The 16,387-nt window shown below is 44.7% G+C and overlaps 1 protein-coding gene across 2 annotated transcripts in view; it reads left to right on the top strand.

Moving 5' to 3' along the window:
* NRPA1 (nuclear RNA polymerase A1) overlaps nucleotides 1-4,542 on the top strand; it is a 145,964-nt gene extending 141,422 nt beyond the window's left edge. For both annotated transcript variants that reach the window (XM_087661269.1, XM_087661270.1), the window contains exons 20-22: nucleotides 2,223-2,363; nucleotides 2,987-3,776; nucleotides 3,857-4,542. In XM_087661269.1, the coding sequence (XP_087517395.1) occupies nucleotides 2,223-2,363; nucleotides 2,987-3,776; nucleotides 3,857-4,390 (1,465 nt within the window). In that variant the 3' untranslated portion in view covers nucleotides 4,391-4,542. The remainder of the gene's footprint in view (nucleotides 1-2,222; nucleotides 2,364-2,986; nucleotides 3,777-3,856) is intronic.
* Nucleotides 4,543-16,387: the final 11,845 nt, after the last annotated feature.

The raw sequence follows: 16,387 nt of genomic DNA, 5'->3' as shown, positions 1-16,387 counted from the left end.
GTGCTTGCGATGTATTGTGAGCATAGCACACTTGAGTTGAAGAAGCTTTGCTTACATGTGGTTATTGCTGGAGCGCCTTTATGAGGTGCGGTCCGCCTTGCGCCAAACAGTGGTGTCCACTCTATGGAATGAGTGGGATGAGCATGAGACAGAGGAGGCCAAAGCCATGCAACACTTGTGCCTTAACGAGCAGTTTTGACAAAAAGTCCGTGCCGTTGTCATTGTTGTGACTCCCTTTTATAGGGTGTTACGTATGAGTGATTGTGAGGGGTCCACCATGGACCTTCTCGTTCACTTCTTTAGAGCGGCATTGGTAGAGGCACATGCTCGTATAGTGATCACAGAGACACAGCGTGCAGATATTTTAGAGATAGCAGAGAGGAGATGGACGTGGATGCATAAGCTCATCCATGGTTTTGCCACATTGGTACATCCAGCCTACAAGTCACCGGCAGTCATGGATGATAGAGAGTTCCTTTCAGACCAGCTTGCTTATTTGGCTCGTGTGGTCCCTGTTGATGACCACAATGCAGTGCTAGAGGAGCTAGGATGCTACGCAGATCAGAGAGGGTATGTGGCTTTTCCTTCGCCCACTTGTTAGAGGAGAGAGTCATTTGTGAAGCCTTTATTTTGGTGGCAAAACTTAAGATACACACTGGAGACCCTTTTGCCCAAGATTGCTCTTCGGGTGCATGTGAGAGAAACTGGAGTGCCTATTCTCTCATTCACACAAAGATTTCACAATCGGCTTAGCACACGATAGTTAGAGCGGCTAGTCTATTGCCGCACTAACTTACGCATGATGAGGGCTATGATGAGCATGGGTAGTCCGAAGCAAGTAAAGTTTAAACACTTAACCATAACATTTAAAATTTGTTGTTTTAACTTTTAAACTTTGAACTTTAAAATTTAAACTTTATACTTTACAATTTCGACTTTAGCATTTAGTATTTACAATGAATCATGATCAATCTTACGTGCATCACTACATTGATGATTGTGTAGGTGAATGTTGATACATTCAAGTTGATGGGGGACACTCTTCCGAATGTACATAAGGAGGTGGACGAGGAGGAGGAAGTGATTTTTGCAGAGCTCTATAGAGAGCTTATAGTAGCATATACTCGTGACACTTGCAATCAGCGTGCTTGTGGGTGAGGAGTTCGAGTAGGTGGTAGGAGGGGCATGGTCATTCAACGCCCTCCATCATCGAGGAGGGGTGGTTTGAGTGCCTTGCAGACATATGTAAGGCGGGGCTCTAGTAGCTCATATCCTGTGCCTCATGATAACATCCCCCCCTTGCCTACACAATTGCCACCTAGGGAGCCATCATTTGATGATGATGGTAACCTCATCAGTGAGGATGAGTATGAGCATGTCTCATCATTGGATGCCGAGGAGTTATCTTCAGACTCTCTTGATGAGCACTTAGATGGTTATGATGATGATGACAGTGATGCCTCATCATAAATTCATCATTGATATGACATGTCACATAGGTCTCGCTTTTTTTTTTGTATCAGATATTCTAGACTGTAGTTGTGTCGCATGTTTTGTGTGGCCCATGTGACCGTGATGGTTACCCTCATGTATTCATCTTATTCTATAATGAAATGGCTCTTTCCACTTTAAACATGTATTCTATGATCTATCATTTAATGATTTATGGTTTTTGTTATATAAAAAATCATCTTAATTTTTTTTCGCACTAATATCGTAACGTACCTTATAAAATCATAAGGTACCAATTAGTACCGTATTTTATCGTACGGTACCGTATCGTACCTTTTGTACCTGACAACTATGCTTGGGAGATCCTCTCCATCTATAGCTTTGACAGTTCTTGATGCTGTAACATCTCCTTAGATGCATCAAGAAAAGACTCCGGGTGGCAGGCTGTCCTCGCATTAAAGTTCCCTAGTAGAATGACATCTCCCTCCCTTGAGAACTACATATCCTCATCGAGGGGTATGTCTAGTGATTGCCCCTTGTACTCAGTCTATTTGCTGCTAGTAGTCTACATACACCCACCTCTCGCCCTTTTGAAGTAGGTACACACACAAAGCTAGGTGCAAATTACCCCTTTTGAAGTAGGTGCGCACACAAAGCTAGGTGCAAATTATAATGGTTTTCAAAGAGTACACTTGAGTTTGTCTCTATTTTGTATAAATGTCCACTTCTGTTTTCAAGGAAATCTTTAAATAAACTATTCTGCTTTGCAGGTTGAACACTTTCCATTTCGCTGGTCGAGGTGAAATGAATGTCACCCTTGGTATCCCACGATTGCGGGAAATTCTTATGACAGCCGCAAAGGAAATATCTACTCCGGTGATGACCTGCCCACTTTGGACTGGTAAAACAAGGTAGTCTCTTTACAGATCTGGTGTCTAAATGGGTGGACAAGCATTTATCATTGCAGTGATGTGTTTTAAAGGGTCTACACTAGTCTTTTCATCTGTCATACAAGGTCCTCAGTTTGAATATCTCAACATACTTTGCTTTTCAAAATCTGGATAATATGAAGTAAAGCGTCATACAGACGAGGTCTGTTTTAGTCTTGCTGTTATATTTTAACATAATGACTGCAATCTAATGCAACAATGCTTTTCCATGTATCTTAACATAAACCTGCTTTAATTCATCAAATTGATCTTTGAGAAAATGGCAAGTGTGGCTCTCTGATATTACTTTTGATATTATGATTGAAAACTGATTGAGCAAGGTACACAGCTTTGTAGACATTTACAGTTCTTTGATGTAGTGTGCTTGTATGCAATGCCATATTTCTTCTCTGCGCATACTGTACTGAAGTGCCTCATCAGTTGGCGATTATATTTGCTTATGTTGTTTTATATTTTACCTAGCTGTGTTTGACTGGGGTATCCCAATTCTCTTTTGCTGGAAAACACTGTTGTTTCCTGATTGATTGGTGTGGTAAAACACAAATCTCGTGTTCAAAGGTTTTGCATTGTTATCTGTGGTGTAGGGCTGATGCAGAACGTGTGGCTGCACGGCTATGCCGAATTCGCCTGGTAGATGTGATTGACATGCAGGAAGTTGCTGTGGTCCCACTGACTACTCAGGGTGGACAAATGCGAAAAGTTTATAAAGTTAAATTGACTCTGCACCCAAGCGAAAGACTTCCGCCATATCTGCAGCTGGAGATGCATGAATATGAACGAGCTCTTGAACACCAATTTATTCCCTTACTTACAAGGGAAATGGCGAAAGCTATTACAGTTCGTTCTGGTGAAAAGTCCAAAGATGCAATTCAGGTTACGTCCCTATCTCAATTGGACGAAGGAAAAGGAAATAAAGTTGATGATGAAGATGATGAACCAAAGTCAAGGAAATCAAAAAAGCAGAGTGAGGATGAAGATCAAGGTGATGAAGATGGTGATGATGTTGTAGCTGAAGAAGATGGGGCAGATGCTGAAAAGAGGAGAAATCAACGGACAGATGAGCTGGCTTATGATGATGAAATGGATGAAGATGAAAGTGATACTGATAATGACATGCCTGAAGAAGATGAGATGCCTGCAGAGGAGGATAAGACTGATGCAGATGATAATGAGGGACAAAAGGAGACCAGCAGCAGAAGGTTGAGCAATTCTACCAGCACGAATAAGGTGGTGGATGAAGAGTCCGTTAAAACATCCAAACATAGCAAAACAACAGTTGATACGGTTGGCAAAGGGCAGAGTTCTTTTGATGGATCTACTTGGGAGAAGCCATTCGTAGTAAAACATGACACCCCCCACATTCTTCTGTCAGAGGTAATTATCACAATTTTCTGCATCCAAATTTCTGTAGGAATATTGTCTTAGAAGACATGCTTACACTGTTTTCTCACCAGATGGTGGAGAGGGTTGCTAAGCAAGTGACTATAAGGTCTGTCAACAAGATTGATCAGGTTTCGATCATTGACTACAAGGGTGATGCATCAAGACCAGCAATTCAGACAGAAGGTATTAATTTTGAAGGGCTTTGGCGGTTTGTTGATGAACTCGACATCAACAGGTTAACCACGAACAGCATTGCATCCATTTTGGAGGTCTATGGTGTGGAAGCAGCACGATCCACCATTGTGACAGAGATAAAGAATGTATTTTCTTCGTATGGTATATCTGTGGATGTGAGACACCTCAGCTTGATAGCAGATTTTATGACTCATAACGGAGGCTTCCGACCATGTAACAGAACAGGAATTGATTCCAGCACTTCTCCCTTCCTTAAGATGAGTTTTGAAACAGCTTCGAAGTTCTTGGTCGACAGCACACTGGAACGACAATGTGATCATCTTGAATCACCATCTTCTCGTATCATTCTAGGCAAAATTGTAGATGTTGGTACTGGATGTTTTGATTTGCTTCAGAATATCAAAGTATAGGCATCTCTGTGTGTGTAAAGGGTATTTGTATTAATTCCTAGAAGCACAAAATACAAGTGAACTTACATGATTAGCAATATGAGAGCCCAAATGGAACTACATGTTTGACAAGGAAATTGAAGAAACTACAACACATGCCCAGAAAGCAAGTCATCCTTGGGATCTCTCTCTTTTTTTTCTTTTTTCTTTTTTCGTAAAAGGTAATTGTATTAATTACGAAAAAAGTACAAGATTACATGATTACACGAGTACAAGAGACACGAGGGCCGTAGGCCAACGTGTGGGAAATCCCCGGACTAGTATACTAAAAAGGCTACACCAATCACGGCAAGGACCCAGAGGCAATTGCCAAATGCCAAGAATGCAAATCCTCCCGGGGGAGCAAGTCAGAGTGCCTGATGAGATCTAGCTGCCAATGCAAGAGCCCTTTAAGCCTTGCAATATGTCGCGGTACATTAGAGGCCGAATCAAAGAGAAAAGCATTTCGGGTGGTCCAAATGTGCCAGCATCCCCAGTATCTGAAAAAGGGAAATAAGATCTTCATATGTAACGGTGGCGGCGTGGGATACTTTGGGCGCACAAAAACCCAATCGAAAGGAGTCAGTGAGGACCCCACCACTGTGCGCCAGATTTGGGACAAGAGAGACCATATATTCTTGGCGAGCGGGCAAGAAAGAAAACGATGTCAGGCCGATTCCGCCGTAGTGGTGCAGAAGAAACAATTGCCATTCGAGATTCGACGCTTGGAAAGGGCCGAGGCAAGAGGAAGACCACCAATCATTACCCGCCACAGAAAGACCTTGCATTTGAAAGATGCCCTATTTTGCCATCCCTCATCAGCGTTGCCTGCCACCATGACAGTGATTTCCGCAGGCCCCAAACAGTATAAGCTTTCACACCCAGCCATTGGTGATCTTTAATAAGAAGATGATACACCTGATTAGTAGAGGCATTTTCCAGAGTCAACCGGCCTGCAAGGTCCTAGTCCTGCCAAGGGCGATCCATAGCCAGGGCAGGAAAGGGTTGCCTACCCTGAAGTTCCGACGAAAGCTTCCCCCGTAAATCACGGTATCCGCACGGGATCCTGAAAAGTCTCCTAGCAGTCCGAAACGATGCGAGGACATTGCGAGTAGCAAGGGTAGCATCCACAATCGAAGTCACACCCAAACGGGCCATGCGGTTAAATCTTGGTCTGAGCTGATGTTTATCTTCCCATGAAAGTAATCTGGATACTGCCAACAATTCCAGCTGGAAAGAATTAGTTTGCAAGCGGTCCCCTACAGGATGCCAACGGGTCTTTTGGAGCACCACTTTCCAAGAGCCGACCAAGTGCTATAATAAAGAGGAAGAGGGACTGGAAAATCGAGAGTCAGCATTAAGGACATGCCACCATGAGGCCCGAAGCCGTGTGTTACCCTGGCGGAGCCTGCTGTCCTCAAGAAAATAACGGGCTATGATGGTCCACGGGTGATGATCCATACACATGGCACGAAAAAGAGACCAACGAAGAGCCAGCATATGAGTTTCTGCATCCAAAATAGCTCCACCACCCATGCGCTTAGGGGTACATGCATGTGACCATGAAATCCAGGAAATGCCTGCCTGCAGTGAATCTTTCTTCCATAGCATGAAACGAATGGGATGGGTGAGAGCCTTCAAAGTAGTGGGCGTCCATGGCAGTAGTGGCAGGAAATACGTCAGCATTGGTAGCATAATTGTCTGAGCCACTTTGAGGCGGACATGGAACGGCCAGGCTTGCGACTTCCAATACATAAACTTCGCGGCCAGTTTTTGTGAAATCCACTCCAGCAGGTCCTTTGGCCGTACATCCACCCCCAATGGGTATCCAAGATGCCTGACAATGGAGCCACGGGAAACCACCTGGCCCTGCCAGCCTAACGACTGTAAATCCGGCTCCGTGCAACTGAGAATGGCTGACTTAAAGGCATTGATGCGAAGACCAGAGGCTTGACCAAAGAGCGTCCAGACATCTAATGCCTTGCAAATGTTGTCCCTGTCCGCCTGCAAAATCATAAAGGAGTCATCAGCCAAAGATTTGCTAATGAAGTGCTGCCCCAAAGGAAGAGATAACCCTGCCAGCTGGGCAGAAGCTGCCATGGAGGATAACATTGAAAGGACCGGGTGAGTCGCCAAGGCAAAGAAGAGAGGGCTCAAAGGGCAACCCTCTCTGACCGAGCGTGCAAGGACAAATGGCTCTGTAACCCCACCATTAAGCATAACTCTTGAAGAAGCCTCAGTACTAATGGTGTAGATCAATCGGGACATCCGGATACCAAAGCCCATGGCAGACATAAGATCTGCAAGGAAAGACCAGTCCACACAATCAAACGCCTTTTCCAGGTCCAATTGAATCAAGACCACTTGCTGATTGGAGTGCCGCGCATAGTCAATAGCCATTTGCACATTTAAGATATTATGCAAAATGTTGCGGCCCTTAATGAAACCATACTGGAGAGGGTGCACAATAGCTGGAAGGTGCTTGTGAAGCCTATTTGCGAGCACTTTGGAAAAGATTTTATACATCGCGCTGTCGAAGGGTTTTCGAAAGCCAAGTCGCGACCACTGAGTCGCGACCACTGAGGACTTTGAATAATTTCAGGATAAAAGGGTAGATCGTCAATAGTGGCGGCCTCCACAAAGAATCATATTTATATTTCTTCAGAATAGTTACAGCAGCAATAAAAGACGAGTACAGAAGATCCTCAGAGGTATATTCAAGAGGTTTAGAAAACAGTTTTAGTACAGATCATAATAATGTCCAATACTATTAAGGAATTTGAAGTCACAAATCTGTTCTTGGCATAGGAGAAAAACCAGCAAAATCACTCCTTAATACGAAACATCAATACTAGGTAAGTCTCCCCTCGGGTAACAATAATTTAGTACATATGAAGATGGAAATCTTCAGTCATGAACGGACTGGGACCTTATTCTGTCATCCAACCACGATGAGATATCATTCAATATGATGGTCACATTGTCATCAGACTTCCCTTGCAGAAGAGAGTGCATCATCCCTTTATAAACTCGTATGGTCTTCTCTTTGCTTTTTGCACTGTCAAACAGAGCCTGGTTATGTGCCTGCGATCATCTTCTTCATCGATTGAATTGCCATAAAGCATAACAGACTCTCCAGTTAATACAGTTGCATCTATGAGCTATTGCAGAAGAATGCGAAGCCCATTCTCCAAGAGCTGTTTTTTTTTTCCCAGAAAATTAATTCGAAGATCTCTTCATTGCAAACGCTTCGCGACAGATTCTGTCACAGCAGTAGTCTTTTCTGCAACATGGGAGTTGTCGCAGTCGGATCGAGACGAGACTCTGCAACCCTGCTCATTCCTCTCTCTTGCACACGACTTCAGCACTTCCTCCGCATTCCAACCATGAGCACCCGGCCAGATTTAGGCACATGCTTCTGTACGATAGGAGCGAAGCCGCTGTAAGACTGGTACCAATCCACGGGTCAGGGTCAACAGTATACCTCTTGTCCCAATAGGAGGGCTCGCCAAAGTTGTAAGTGTCCAAGTTGGAGAAGTCGATGGAATCCTCCTGCATTTCTTGCACACATCATAGCATCGAGTGTACCTTCTCTACAAAATTTCTCTGCGAAGAAGGCGAAAGGGGAGACAAGCAAGGCAGCGATAGCGTTTCGGATTTTTCACAGGGAGTGGGATGGACGCAGTGCTCATAAGAGCAATTTTTCACAGCTTCTAAATCAATTATTTCCACTCAGTGGAGTATGTGCTTTGAAATCGTGGTTCTGCTCCATCACTTGAGAAGCCAAACCCAAGCTACTTTTGAGCCTTTTGAAATATCTTTACAGTCAGATCCGCACTCCAACCCCATTGGCTTCGGCCTCCAAGTATGCGCATACATGCTCCATGACCTCTCTTCCCTTGGCACTGTTCTGCTGGAACTTCTCAACACACCGCTGCTCAATCTTCTCAGCCATGGAGGCGAGTGCAGACAGGGTGTGGCAGCTAATGCTGGTCTCCTGGTGCAGTGTCGTCCAATCGGAATTCTGCGGATGCGGCGAGTACCAGCACCGTTCCTCAACGGACACAAAGTCCGTCAGCGTGACGTTTCGGTTCCTCCTCCAGACCGGTTTGAGACAAAGCTCGCGCACTGTTGGGATGACAATGTCCACAAAACGCCTGCTTCTGCCACTGTACTCCACCTTATTCACCGATTGCAGAGCACTTTCCCCCCCCCCCCCCCCCCCCCCCCCGTTTTCCTCTCTGATTCAGCGCAGAGTATCTTCCTCCTTTCTTCCCCTGTTTCAATCCTCTAATCCTCTCTCGTGCCCCAAATTGCAGAGCTTTCTCTCCGATTCCCCTTCCTCTCCTCTCAAATTAGCATAATTCCCCCCCTCTCCTCTTCTCGACAACAACATTCAAGTCTCAACGTCGTCTCCTCTTCAATTCCGCTACACGCAGGTGGTGATAGCATAGTCATTGCTCAACTGTCAGAACTCTTCAACTTGGGGGGCACATATCTCTTCGTACTTCCAGAGAGAAAATGATCGATGTAGGATACGCTCCATTAGAGAGTATTTGGCACAAGCTTGTACTCCTCCCAGCTTTCCTCCATCGTCACAGTTCTTCTGTCGCCGTCTTCTTTTTTCCCCAGAATTCTGCGCCCGTATTGTCCTCCTTCTCTCCCTATTTTTAGACTCCTTGCCTTTTCCCTCTTTCTTTTCAATTCAAAAAGCTCCCTTTTCAAAAATAACCATTTGCTTTTCTTCCTTTTTTAGACCCTCTGAATCCTCATCCAAAAATGTCGTATGCCAGATCCACCAGTCCCAGAAAAAATCCCCCAAGCTCCAAGTTCAGCGTATCCTGAAATGTATGCATTCCATGAGATTACATCATGAACTGGCTGCATGTCAAAGACACGGTGTGCTTCAGCAAGTAAGCCACTTCTGCCATACATGTCTACCAGTTTGTTTCCAACATAAAGCTCACTCTCCAATCCTTTTTGATCTACTTCTGAATGCATCTTCTGACCTGTGTCCAGTGGTCCTACACTACTACATGCTTTCAAGCAAAGAACATAAGTTACAGCATGTAATGAGGGCAGTCCAAGTTGTTGAAAACATGATGCGCTTCCTCAAGGGAGCCAAATTTCCCATACATATCCACAAGAGAGTTGCCCACCAGGGGCTACAAGCGCCACATTTACCATAGATACTAATAAGTGTGCTATTAACAAAAGCATCTGAAGTGAAGCCCTTCATGTGAGCATCTATACTCATACGCAGAGAATAAATGTAATCACAACAACTAAGTATGCACAAAGTATCGAATCACACACACAACTGTCGGGTGGTTTTCACACCTCGAATGCGCAGCAATACGACAGCGCCCATCAACAAAATTGGTCTCCATTGTTGCAGCTTTGACGGCAAAGGGACCTTGGGAATCAGTTTGATAAGGCCTTCTTTCCATGAAGAAGGCATGACCCCTGTTTCCCAAACCTGCTGAAACATGACCACCAATGGCTTTACCAACTGCGTGGCCGAGTGCTCAAAAAATTCATTAGTGAGACCATCCCAACCAAGACTTTTATCCTTAGGCAGGTGCAACAAGACATCCATAACCTCCTCTTCGCAAATATCCGCCTCCAAAGTGGCTTGCATATCAAATGGAACCTGTTGGTGGACCAGATGATAGAAGACCGAGCAGGCATGCGTAACCTGGCTAGACGGCAAGGAAGAACCAAAAAGATCCATAAAATAATTTCTGCACATATTGATAATGGTCTGCGGATCAGTGACCATGCGAGCTTCCGAATCCTGGAGTCGAGTCATATTTTCGCGAGCCGGAGAAGCATGCAAGGCATGAAAGAACTTATGAGACTGGCAGGCACTATCTTGCAATGTGTCAGTCAAGTTTTGCAGCTTGGCCTGCTGATAAGATTTCAAGCTAAATACTTGAATAAGATGGGCCAAACGCCGCTCCAGGGACAGCAGAAAATCATCATCTGGGGAGTCCAGGAGCAAGAAACAGACCAAGGCCAATAATTCCTCTGCTGCATGTCGACGACGGCGACAAAGAGAGGCATTATGAATCCCATATTGCCGAGCAACCCGCTGCACATTAGAGAGCAGGCGTGCGAACGAAGCCAAGCCCTCAGAGGCGAAGTCCAATAAGAACCTCTCAATCAATTGCTGCATATAACCCTTAAAAATTGGATGCTTCAAAAAAGAGGAATTGAAGCGTAAAGGGAGCTTATTCAGCAACTGCATAAAAGGTGCAATGGATTGTGCCCGTATCTCAAGCTGGAGGGGGAAATGATCCGACAACGCATATTGCTGCAAGACCTCATCTCCAGCATCTCGGGAAGAAAATCATCCCCCTGCATGATATACATTCTGTCCAATCGTGACCAACTGGTTGCATATTGTGCGGAATGAAAAGTGAAACCTGAAACAGAAGGGTGAAGCCACGACCAAAGATCTTGCTTAAGTACGTGCAAAGCAAAGGAGTTCCACACCCGGCTTTCTGGCGTATCCATGACCGAATGCCCTGAGGTGGACTGAGAAGAGTCAACACACATATTGAAATCTCCCATCAAAAACCCCCCGCGGCCAAGTGCCATGGAGCCCTGCAAAGTCGACCATAGATCCCGTCGGGATGCGGGATCATTCGGAGCATAGAGTCCCAGCAACCATAAAATCTCTCCTTCAAATAAGACTTCGATTACCAGAAATCGGCCCTGCACATCATTTTTAACAAGAACAGGCTGGTATTTCTCATGGACAATCATCAGCACGCCCGAGTAGTGCTTAGCAGGTGTCCTTGCATAAAACAGACGGAATCCATGGCAATCCACAACTTTTCTTGCCTCACCCTGACTTTTGTGCTCCACTGCACACAATACATCCCACTGGTTCTCATGCAAGACAGACCACATGGTATGTTGTTTATGGCGAGAGCAAATGCCTCGCACATTCCACGTGGCAATCTTCATATATTTTCAAAAAAGGAAGTCAGGAACGAGGCGCCTGTTGCCTCGATTGCACCTTTTCCGCGAGTGCATCCAGGACACCCTCATCCAGAAAATCAGCCAATACTGCAAACGAATTCGGGCGACCTGCTTTAGAGGTAGAAGGGAAATCCACTGCCTTGGGAGTAGGGCGGGGATAACGCCTATCCCAAGGTGTAATCACATTACCTTTTGCATCAAATGCCAGCTTAGCAGGTGGGCCCTTGGGACCCTCTAAATAGACTTTTCTTGAAGACGGATAACGGGGGGCGGACGGGGCCATAGTACGCGCATCCTGCTGTGAGGTGACCATGTCTTTCCTGCGCGTGTACGTGCTCACGGAATCCAGAGAAGCATTAGGCCCAGGATCTGCCAGGCCTGCGTCCAACTTTTTACCTTTTTTTTGTCGTGCCTCAATCCAGTCAGTGTTAGGAGAATCCAAACCCCGGACGTGTTGTTTGCCTTTATCCATGATAGTAGGTGGCTAAAGGGTCTCCTGTGCCGGGGCATCGAGCACCATGTCATCTTTGGGCTGCACAACCTGCGCCTCCTCAGAAGACGGTTGCCATTCTGGGCATTCGGCCACAAAATGCCCTAATTTACCACATGAAAAGCAGTGTCCGGCAAAATTGCCCCATTTTAGGCGAAAATGCAAAGGATGCATGCCTGAACAATTGAGGCGAAGCCACGCAGGCCTTTTCCTGGCCGTATCCCATAGCATGCATAAACGGTTTCGATTCATAGCCCTGAGGCTCGGGGGAACCAACACTGTGCCCACAACCGCCATCGCGTCCTTCAACAATGGCCAGTATACCGCTGGACAGTTTTCCACTTCCACCCACACCGGGCATTCTCATTGAAGCAAACACTGGAAGTCAGCCATAGGGCGCCATGGTACCACATGGACTAAGCGGCGATCAAAGAATAGTGGCAACTTGGACAGGAGCTCAGCTCGATGCGATTCCGATTTCAATAGCACCTCATAAAAGCCGCGAGGTCCAAGGAAGATCTCCTCAACACACTCCCCTTGCAGTAAATGGTGCATCCATTGGCGAATATGTGAGAGCACTGCGATCCTGCCGGTGAAAAAAAGTATAACTGCACGGTCATAAAACACCGAGAAGGACCGCAAGACTGATTTTGGGTCCACCATGGCTTCCAGCACATCATCCGCAGCCGCAGCAGAGAAAGTTTCATTATTATGCTGGACATAATCGCCAAGCAGAGTATTGGCAAAGTCCAGCAGATGTTCCCAGTCAATTTCCTGCGAATCCACAGGTTCAGAGGCAACCTGCGCATAGGAACGGTCCTGCGGACCCATTGGCTCGTCAGAAGTATGCTTGGAGCGTTTGCGTGCAGGTGGCAGTTCGGAACCCGGAGGCGGCTCCTCCGTGCATGGCACCATATCCTCCGGCTCCTCTGTATCGGAATCAGGGCCAAGGGCTGCCACCGTCCGGTCGAGAAACTCCATATCCAGGCCAGCCATACTGCTGTCTTCTCGCTTTCGCTCGCTCCCTCACTCTCTCTCTTTCTCTCTCTATGCAAGTCCAGGAGGGCTCTCTCTCTCTCTCTCTCTCTCTCTCTCTCTCTCTCTCTCTCTCTCTCTCTCTCTCTCCCTCTCTCGCTCTCTCTGTATAAGAGCAGATCAGATCTCGGAGCTGAGCAGCGTTGCAGTCACGTGCTGCCAGGTTAGGGTTCCCTTTCTCTGTCACGGCACCGCAAGATGCAGAGGGCAGGCACCCGCGGGCAGCAGACGAAGAGCAGAGGGCGGACAGGACAACTGACGAAGGGGTTGAACTCGCTCGCTCGCTCGACTCCTCTCTGTCGAGCTCTGTCTCGCTCACGGGCACGCGCAGAGGTATCCAGGCGAAGACGCGTACCTACGGACGCAGACGAGCAGAGGCCGACAGCGACTGACGTAACGCAGGCAGACGACGAGGGGTCAGGCGACGATGGCGCAGACGACGGGGGCTCTGACAAACGACGGGGGCTCAGGGGCTCAGGCGACGGGGGCACACACGAACGGGGCCTGCAGGCAAGGGCGACGGGGCGTAGGCGAAGGCGATACCGAACAGGTAACAGGGTCGCGAACAGCGAACCGGGTCCCGCAGGCGATGGTGAACGGGGGCACAGGCGATGGCGAACCGCGAACAGGGTCCCGCAAGTGATGGCGATGGCGACAAGGAGGTCGCGACAGTCAACCAGTCGGCAGGGCATGGCACGCAGTCGGCGCCATCGTCTCTTTTCTCTCTCTCTCTCTCTCTCTCTCTCTCTCATAACAACATGCTATTGAACACAAGAATATCAAGATCACCCTTAATGGACCTTCTGCAATGCAAGCTCTGTGATTGCACCTATTGGCTCACTATAGGATCTCATATGACTCGAACCTTGTTGGTAGGAATGAAAAATATGAAGCCAAACTGCCCTCGGTTTCCACATCACTTGATAAGTATCATGTTGGAGATAATCCACACTTCTTAGTGCAATTTGAAGGAGTTTGAGGCCAATACCTTTTGTAGGAGAGGCTAAGCAAGATTAAGCCTTTTATGAATGATTGCTACTAGCATCCATCAGAATGTCCAAGGATGTAACACTTCTCCTTTTATAAACGATTGCTCTCTTGAGTAGTATCTTGAGGGATGAAGTGAGGAAAAGGACTATCCAATAAATGTATTGATTGCCAAGTAGCTTTCAGCTCTAGGGGTTTTTTCACCTGACCAAATACTGGGGACAAATGATCCAACATGATTATTTTAGAACCAAGGCCAAGAACCAACTTGGGTTGGAGTGGAACATACCAAGTAATATTCTTGAGTAGTGAAACTTTCTCAATTTGAATAATTCGTTCATCTTGTTTGAATTGTTCTTTTAAACGACTAATGTGAAACACAAGGTGAATTCAAATTTGCGAAGGTAAATCCAACTCATGGGTACACTATTTATCTTGATAATTTAAAAAGATCCACAATATCTTGAAGACAATTTATAATACTTAGTTGGTAGTCATTGACTTACAGTCATTTGGGACTCTTAAAGTAAACCTAGGTGCCTTCCTAGAGCTTGTGAGGAGTATGATGTTGGTTAGTGTAAAATGTAGTACGATTTTAGGCCATTCTAATGCTTTGCTTAGTAATTATAAGTATATTCTAACTATTGTGTAGAAAATAGATTAAGGAGTGTTTTTTATCCTGGAGCTCTATGGTAATTGGTGGTTTCGGCTTACAACTGTACAAAAGCATAAACAAGTTATAGCCTATAGTTGGATGCTTAACACCGTTATAAGTAAAACAATCATAATGCTTTCAATCCTAATCAAAGTGCCTACAAGAGAGACCCATGTAGCATATCCTTGATGATTTGATTTTTTCTATCTATCCATCAATTTCAAGATGCTTTGAGGATGACATGGCTAATTGAATTTTTAGTTTTTGAAAAACCATTTGTGGAAAACGACAAGTGAACTTAGAATCCCAATCATTGATTATTTTATCAAGCAAACCATAAAGTAATTATAAGTATATTCTAACTATCGTGTAGAAAATAGATTAAGGAGTGTTTTTTATCCTGGAGCTCTATGGTAATTGGTGGTTTCGGCTTACAACCGTACAAAAGCATAAACAAGTTATAGCCTATAGTTGGATGCTTAACACCGTTATAAGTAAAACAATCATAATGCTTTCAATCCTAATCAAAGTGCCTACAAGAGAGATCCATGTAGCATATCCTTGATGATTTGATTTTTTCTATCTATCCATCAATTTCAAGATGCTTTGAGGATGACATGGCTAATTGAATTTTTAGTTTTTGAAAAACCATTTGTGGAAAACGACAAGTGAACTTAGAATCCCAATCATTGATTATTTTATCAAGCAAACCATAAAGTAATTATAAGTATATTCTAACTATCGTGTAGAAAATAGATTAAGGAGTGTTTTTTATCCTGGAGCTCTATGGTAATTGGTGGTTTCGGCTTACAACCGTACAAAAGCATAAACAAGTTATAGCCTATAGTTGGATGCTTAACACCGTTATAAGTAAAACAATCATAATGCTTTCAATCCTAATCAAAGTGCCTACAAGAGAGATCCATGTAGCATATCCTTGATGATTTGATTTTTTCTATCTATCCATCAATTTCAAGATGCTTTGAGGATGACATGGCTAATTGAATTTTTAGTTTTTGAAAAACCATTTGTGGAAAACGATAAGTGAACTTAGAATCCCAATCATTGATTATTTTATCAAGCAAACCATAAAGTTTATAAAGATGATTGACAAAGACAAATCAACTTGTGGCTTTTCACGATTCTCTTTGTAACAATGATTTTCATCAATTGGTTGACTACAACCTCAATTGAGGCATGACCTTGATTTGTATGGGCGATACTACTATAAAATCCATAGAAATACTATTACATTCCCCATTGAAAATTTATAGAGAATGCAACATCTTTGCTTGTCTATGCTATTTAGCTTTATTAAATTGACACTGCAAGTACTCACACACACAAGACTCAATTATAGTCTTAATATTTGGTCAATAAAAGTAGTGACTAACCACGTCCAAAGCCCAATGTATGCTAAAGTATTTAGAGTCACTTAGCGCATTGTGATACTCATATTATATACTATGGTGATCTACAGGTTTAACTAATCTATGTGGTTACATATTTACCCAAATTCATCAAAAGGACTGCTCGGAAAACACTAAACACGGGAAGCTTAGTGCCAAGGGTAAGAGACTAAGCATACGAGATTGAACTCAGAAGGTCAATTGGTTTAAGAGTTCAAGGGATTCATAAAAGAATTGGACATCCTAAAAGAATTGAATAGCCTAGAATGGAAGGACATTGACAAGAAAAAAACAAGGTTACTTCTGCTTGGTGAAAGCTACAGTGGCAAGATCTTTGAACCACCAACTTCAGGCCATAATCATCATAAATGCACAATAAAAACTTTGAAAAGGAATGAGTTGAGTGACCAATA

The sequence above is a fragment of the Lygodium microphyllum genome, chromosome 21 (assembly GCF_053477565.2).
Source record: "Lygodium microphyllum isolate KBCC chromosome 21, Lygodium_microphyllum_v1.1.10, whole genome shotgun sequence".
NCBI classification, from domain to species: domain Eukaryota; kingdom Viridiplantae; phylum Streptophyta; class Polypodiopsida; order Schizaeales; family Lygodiaceae; genus Lygodium; species Lygodium microphyllum.
Note: the sequence above shows the minus strand (reverse complement) of the source record. Positions and strands in the feature narration are given on the sequence as shown.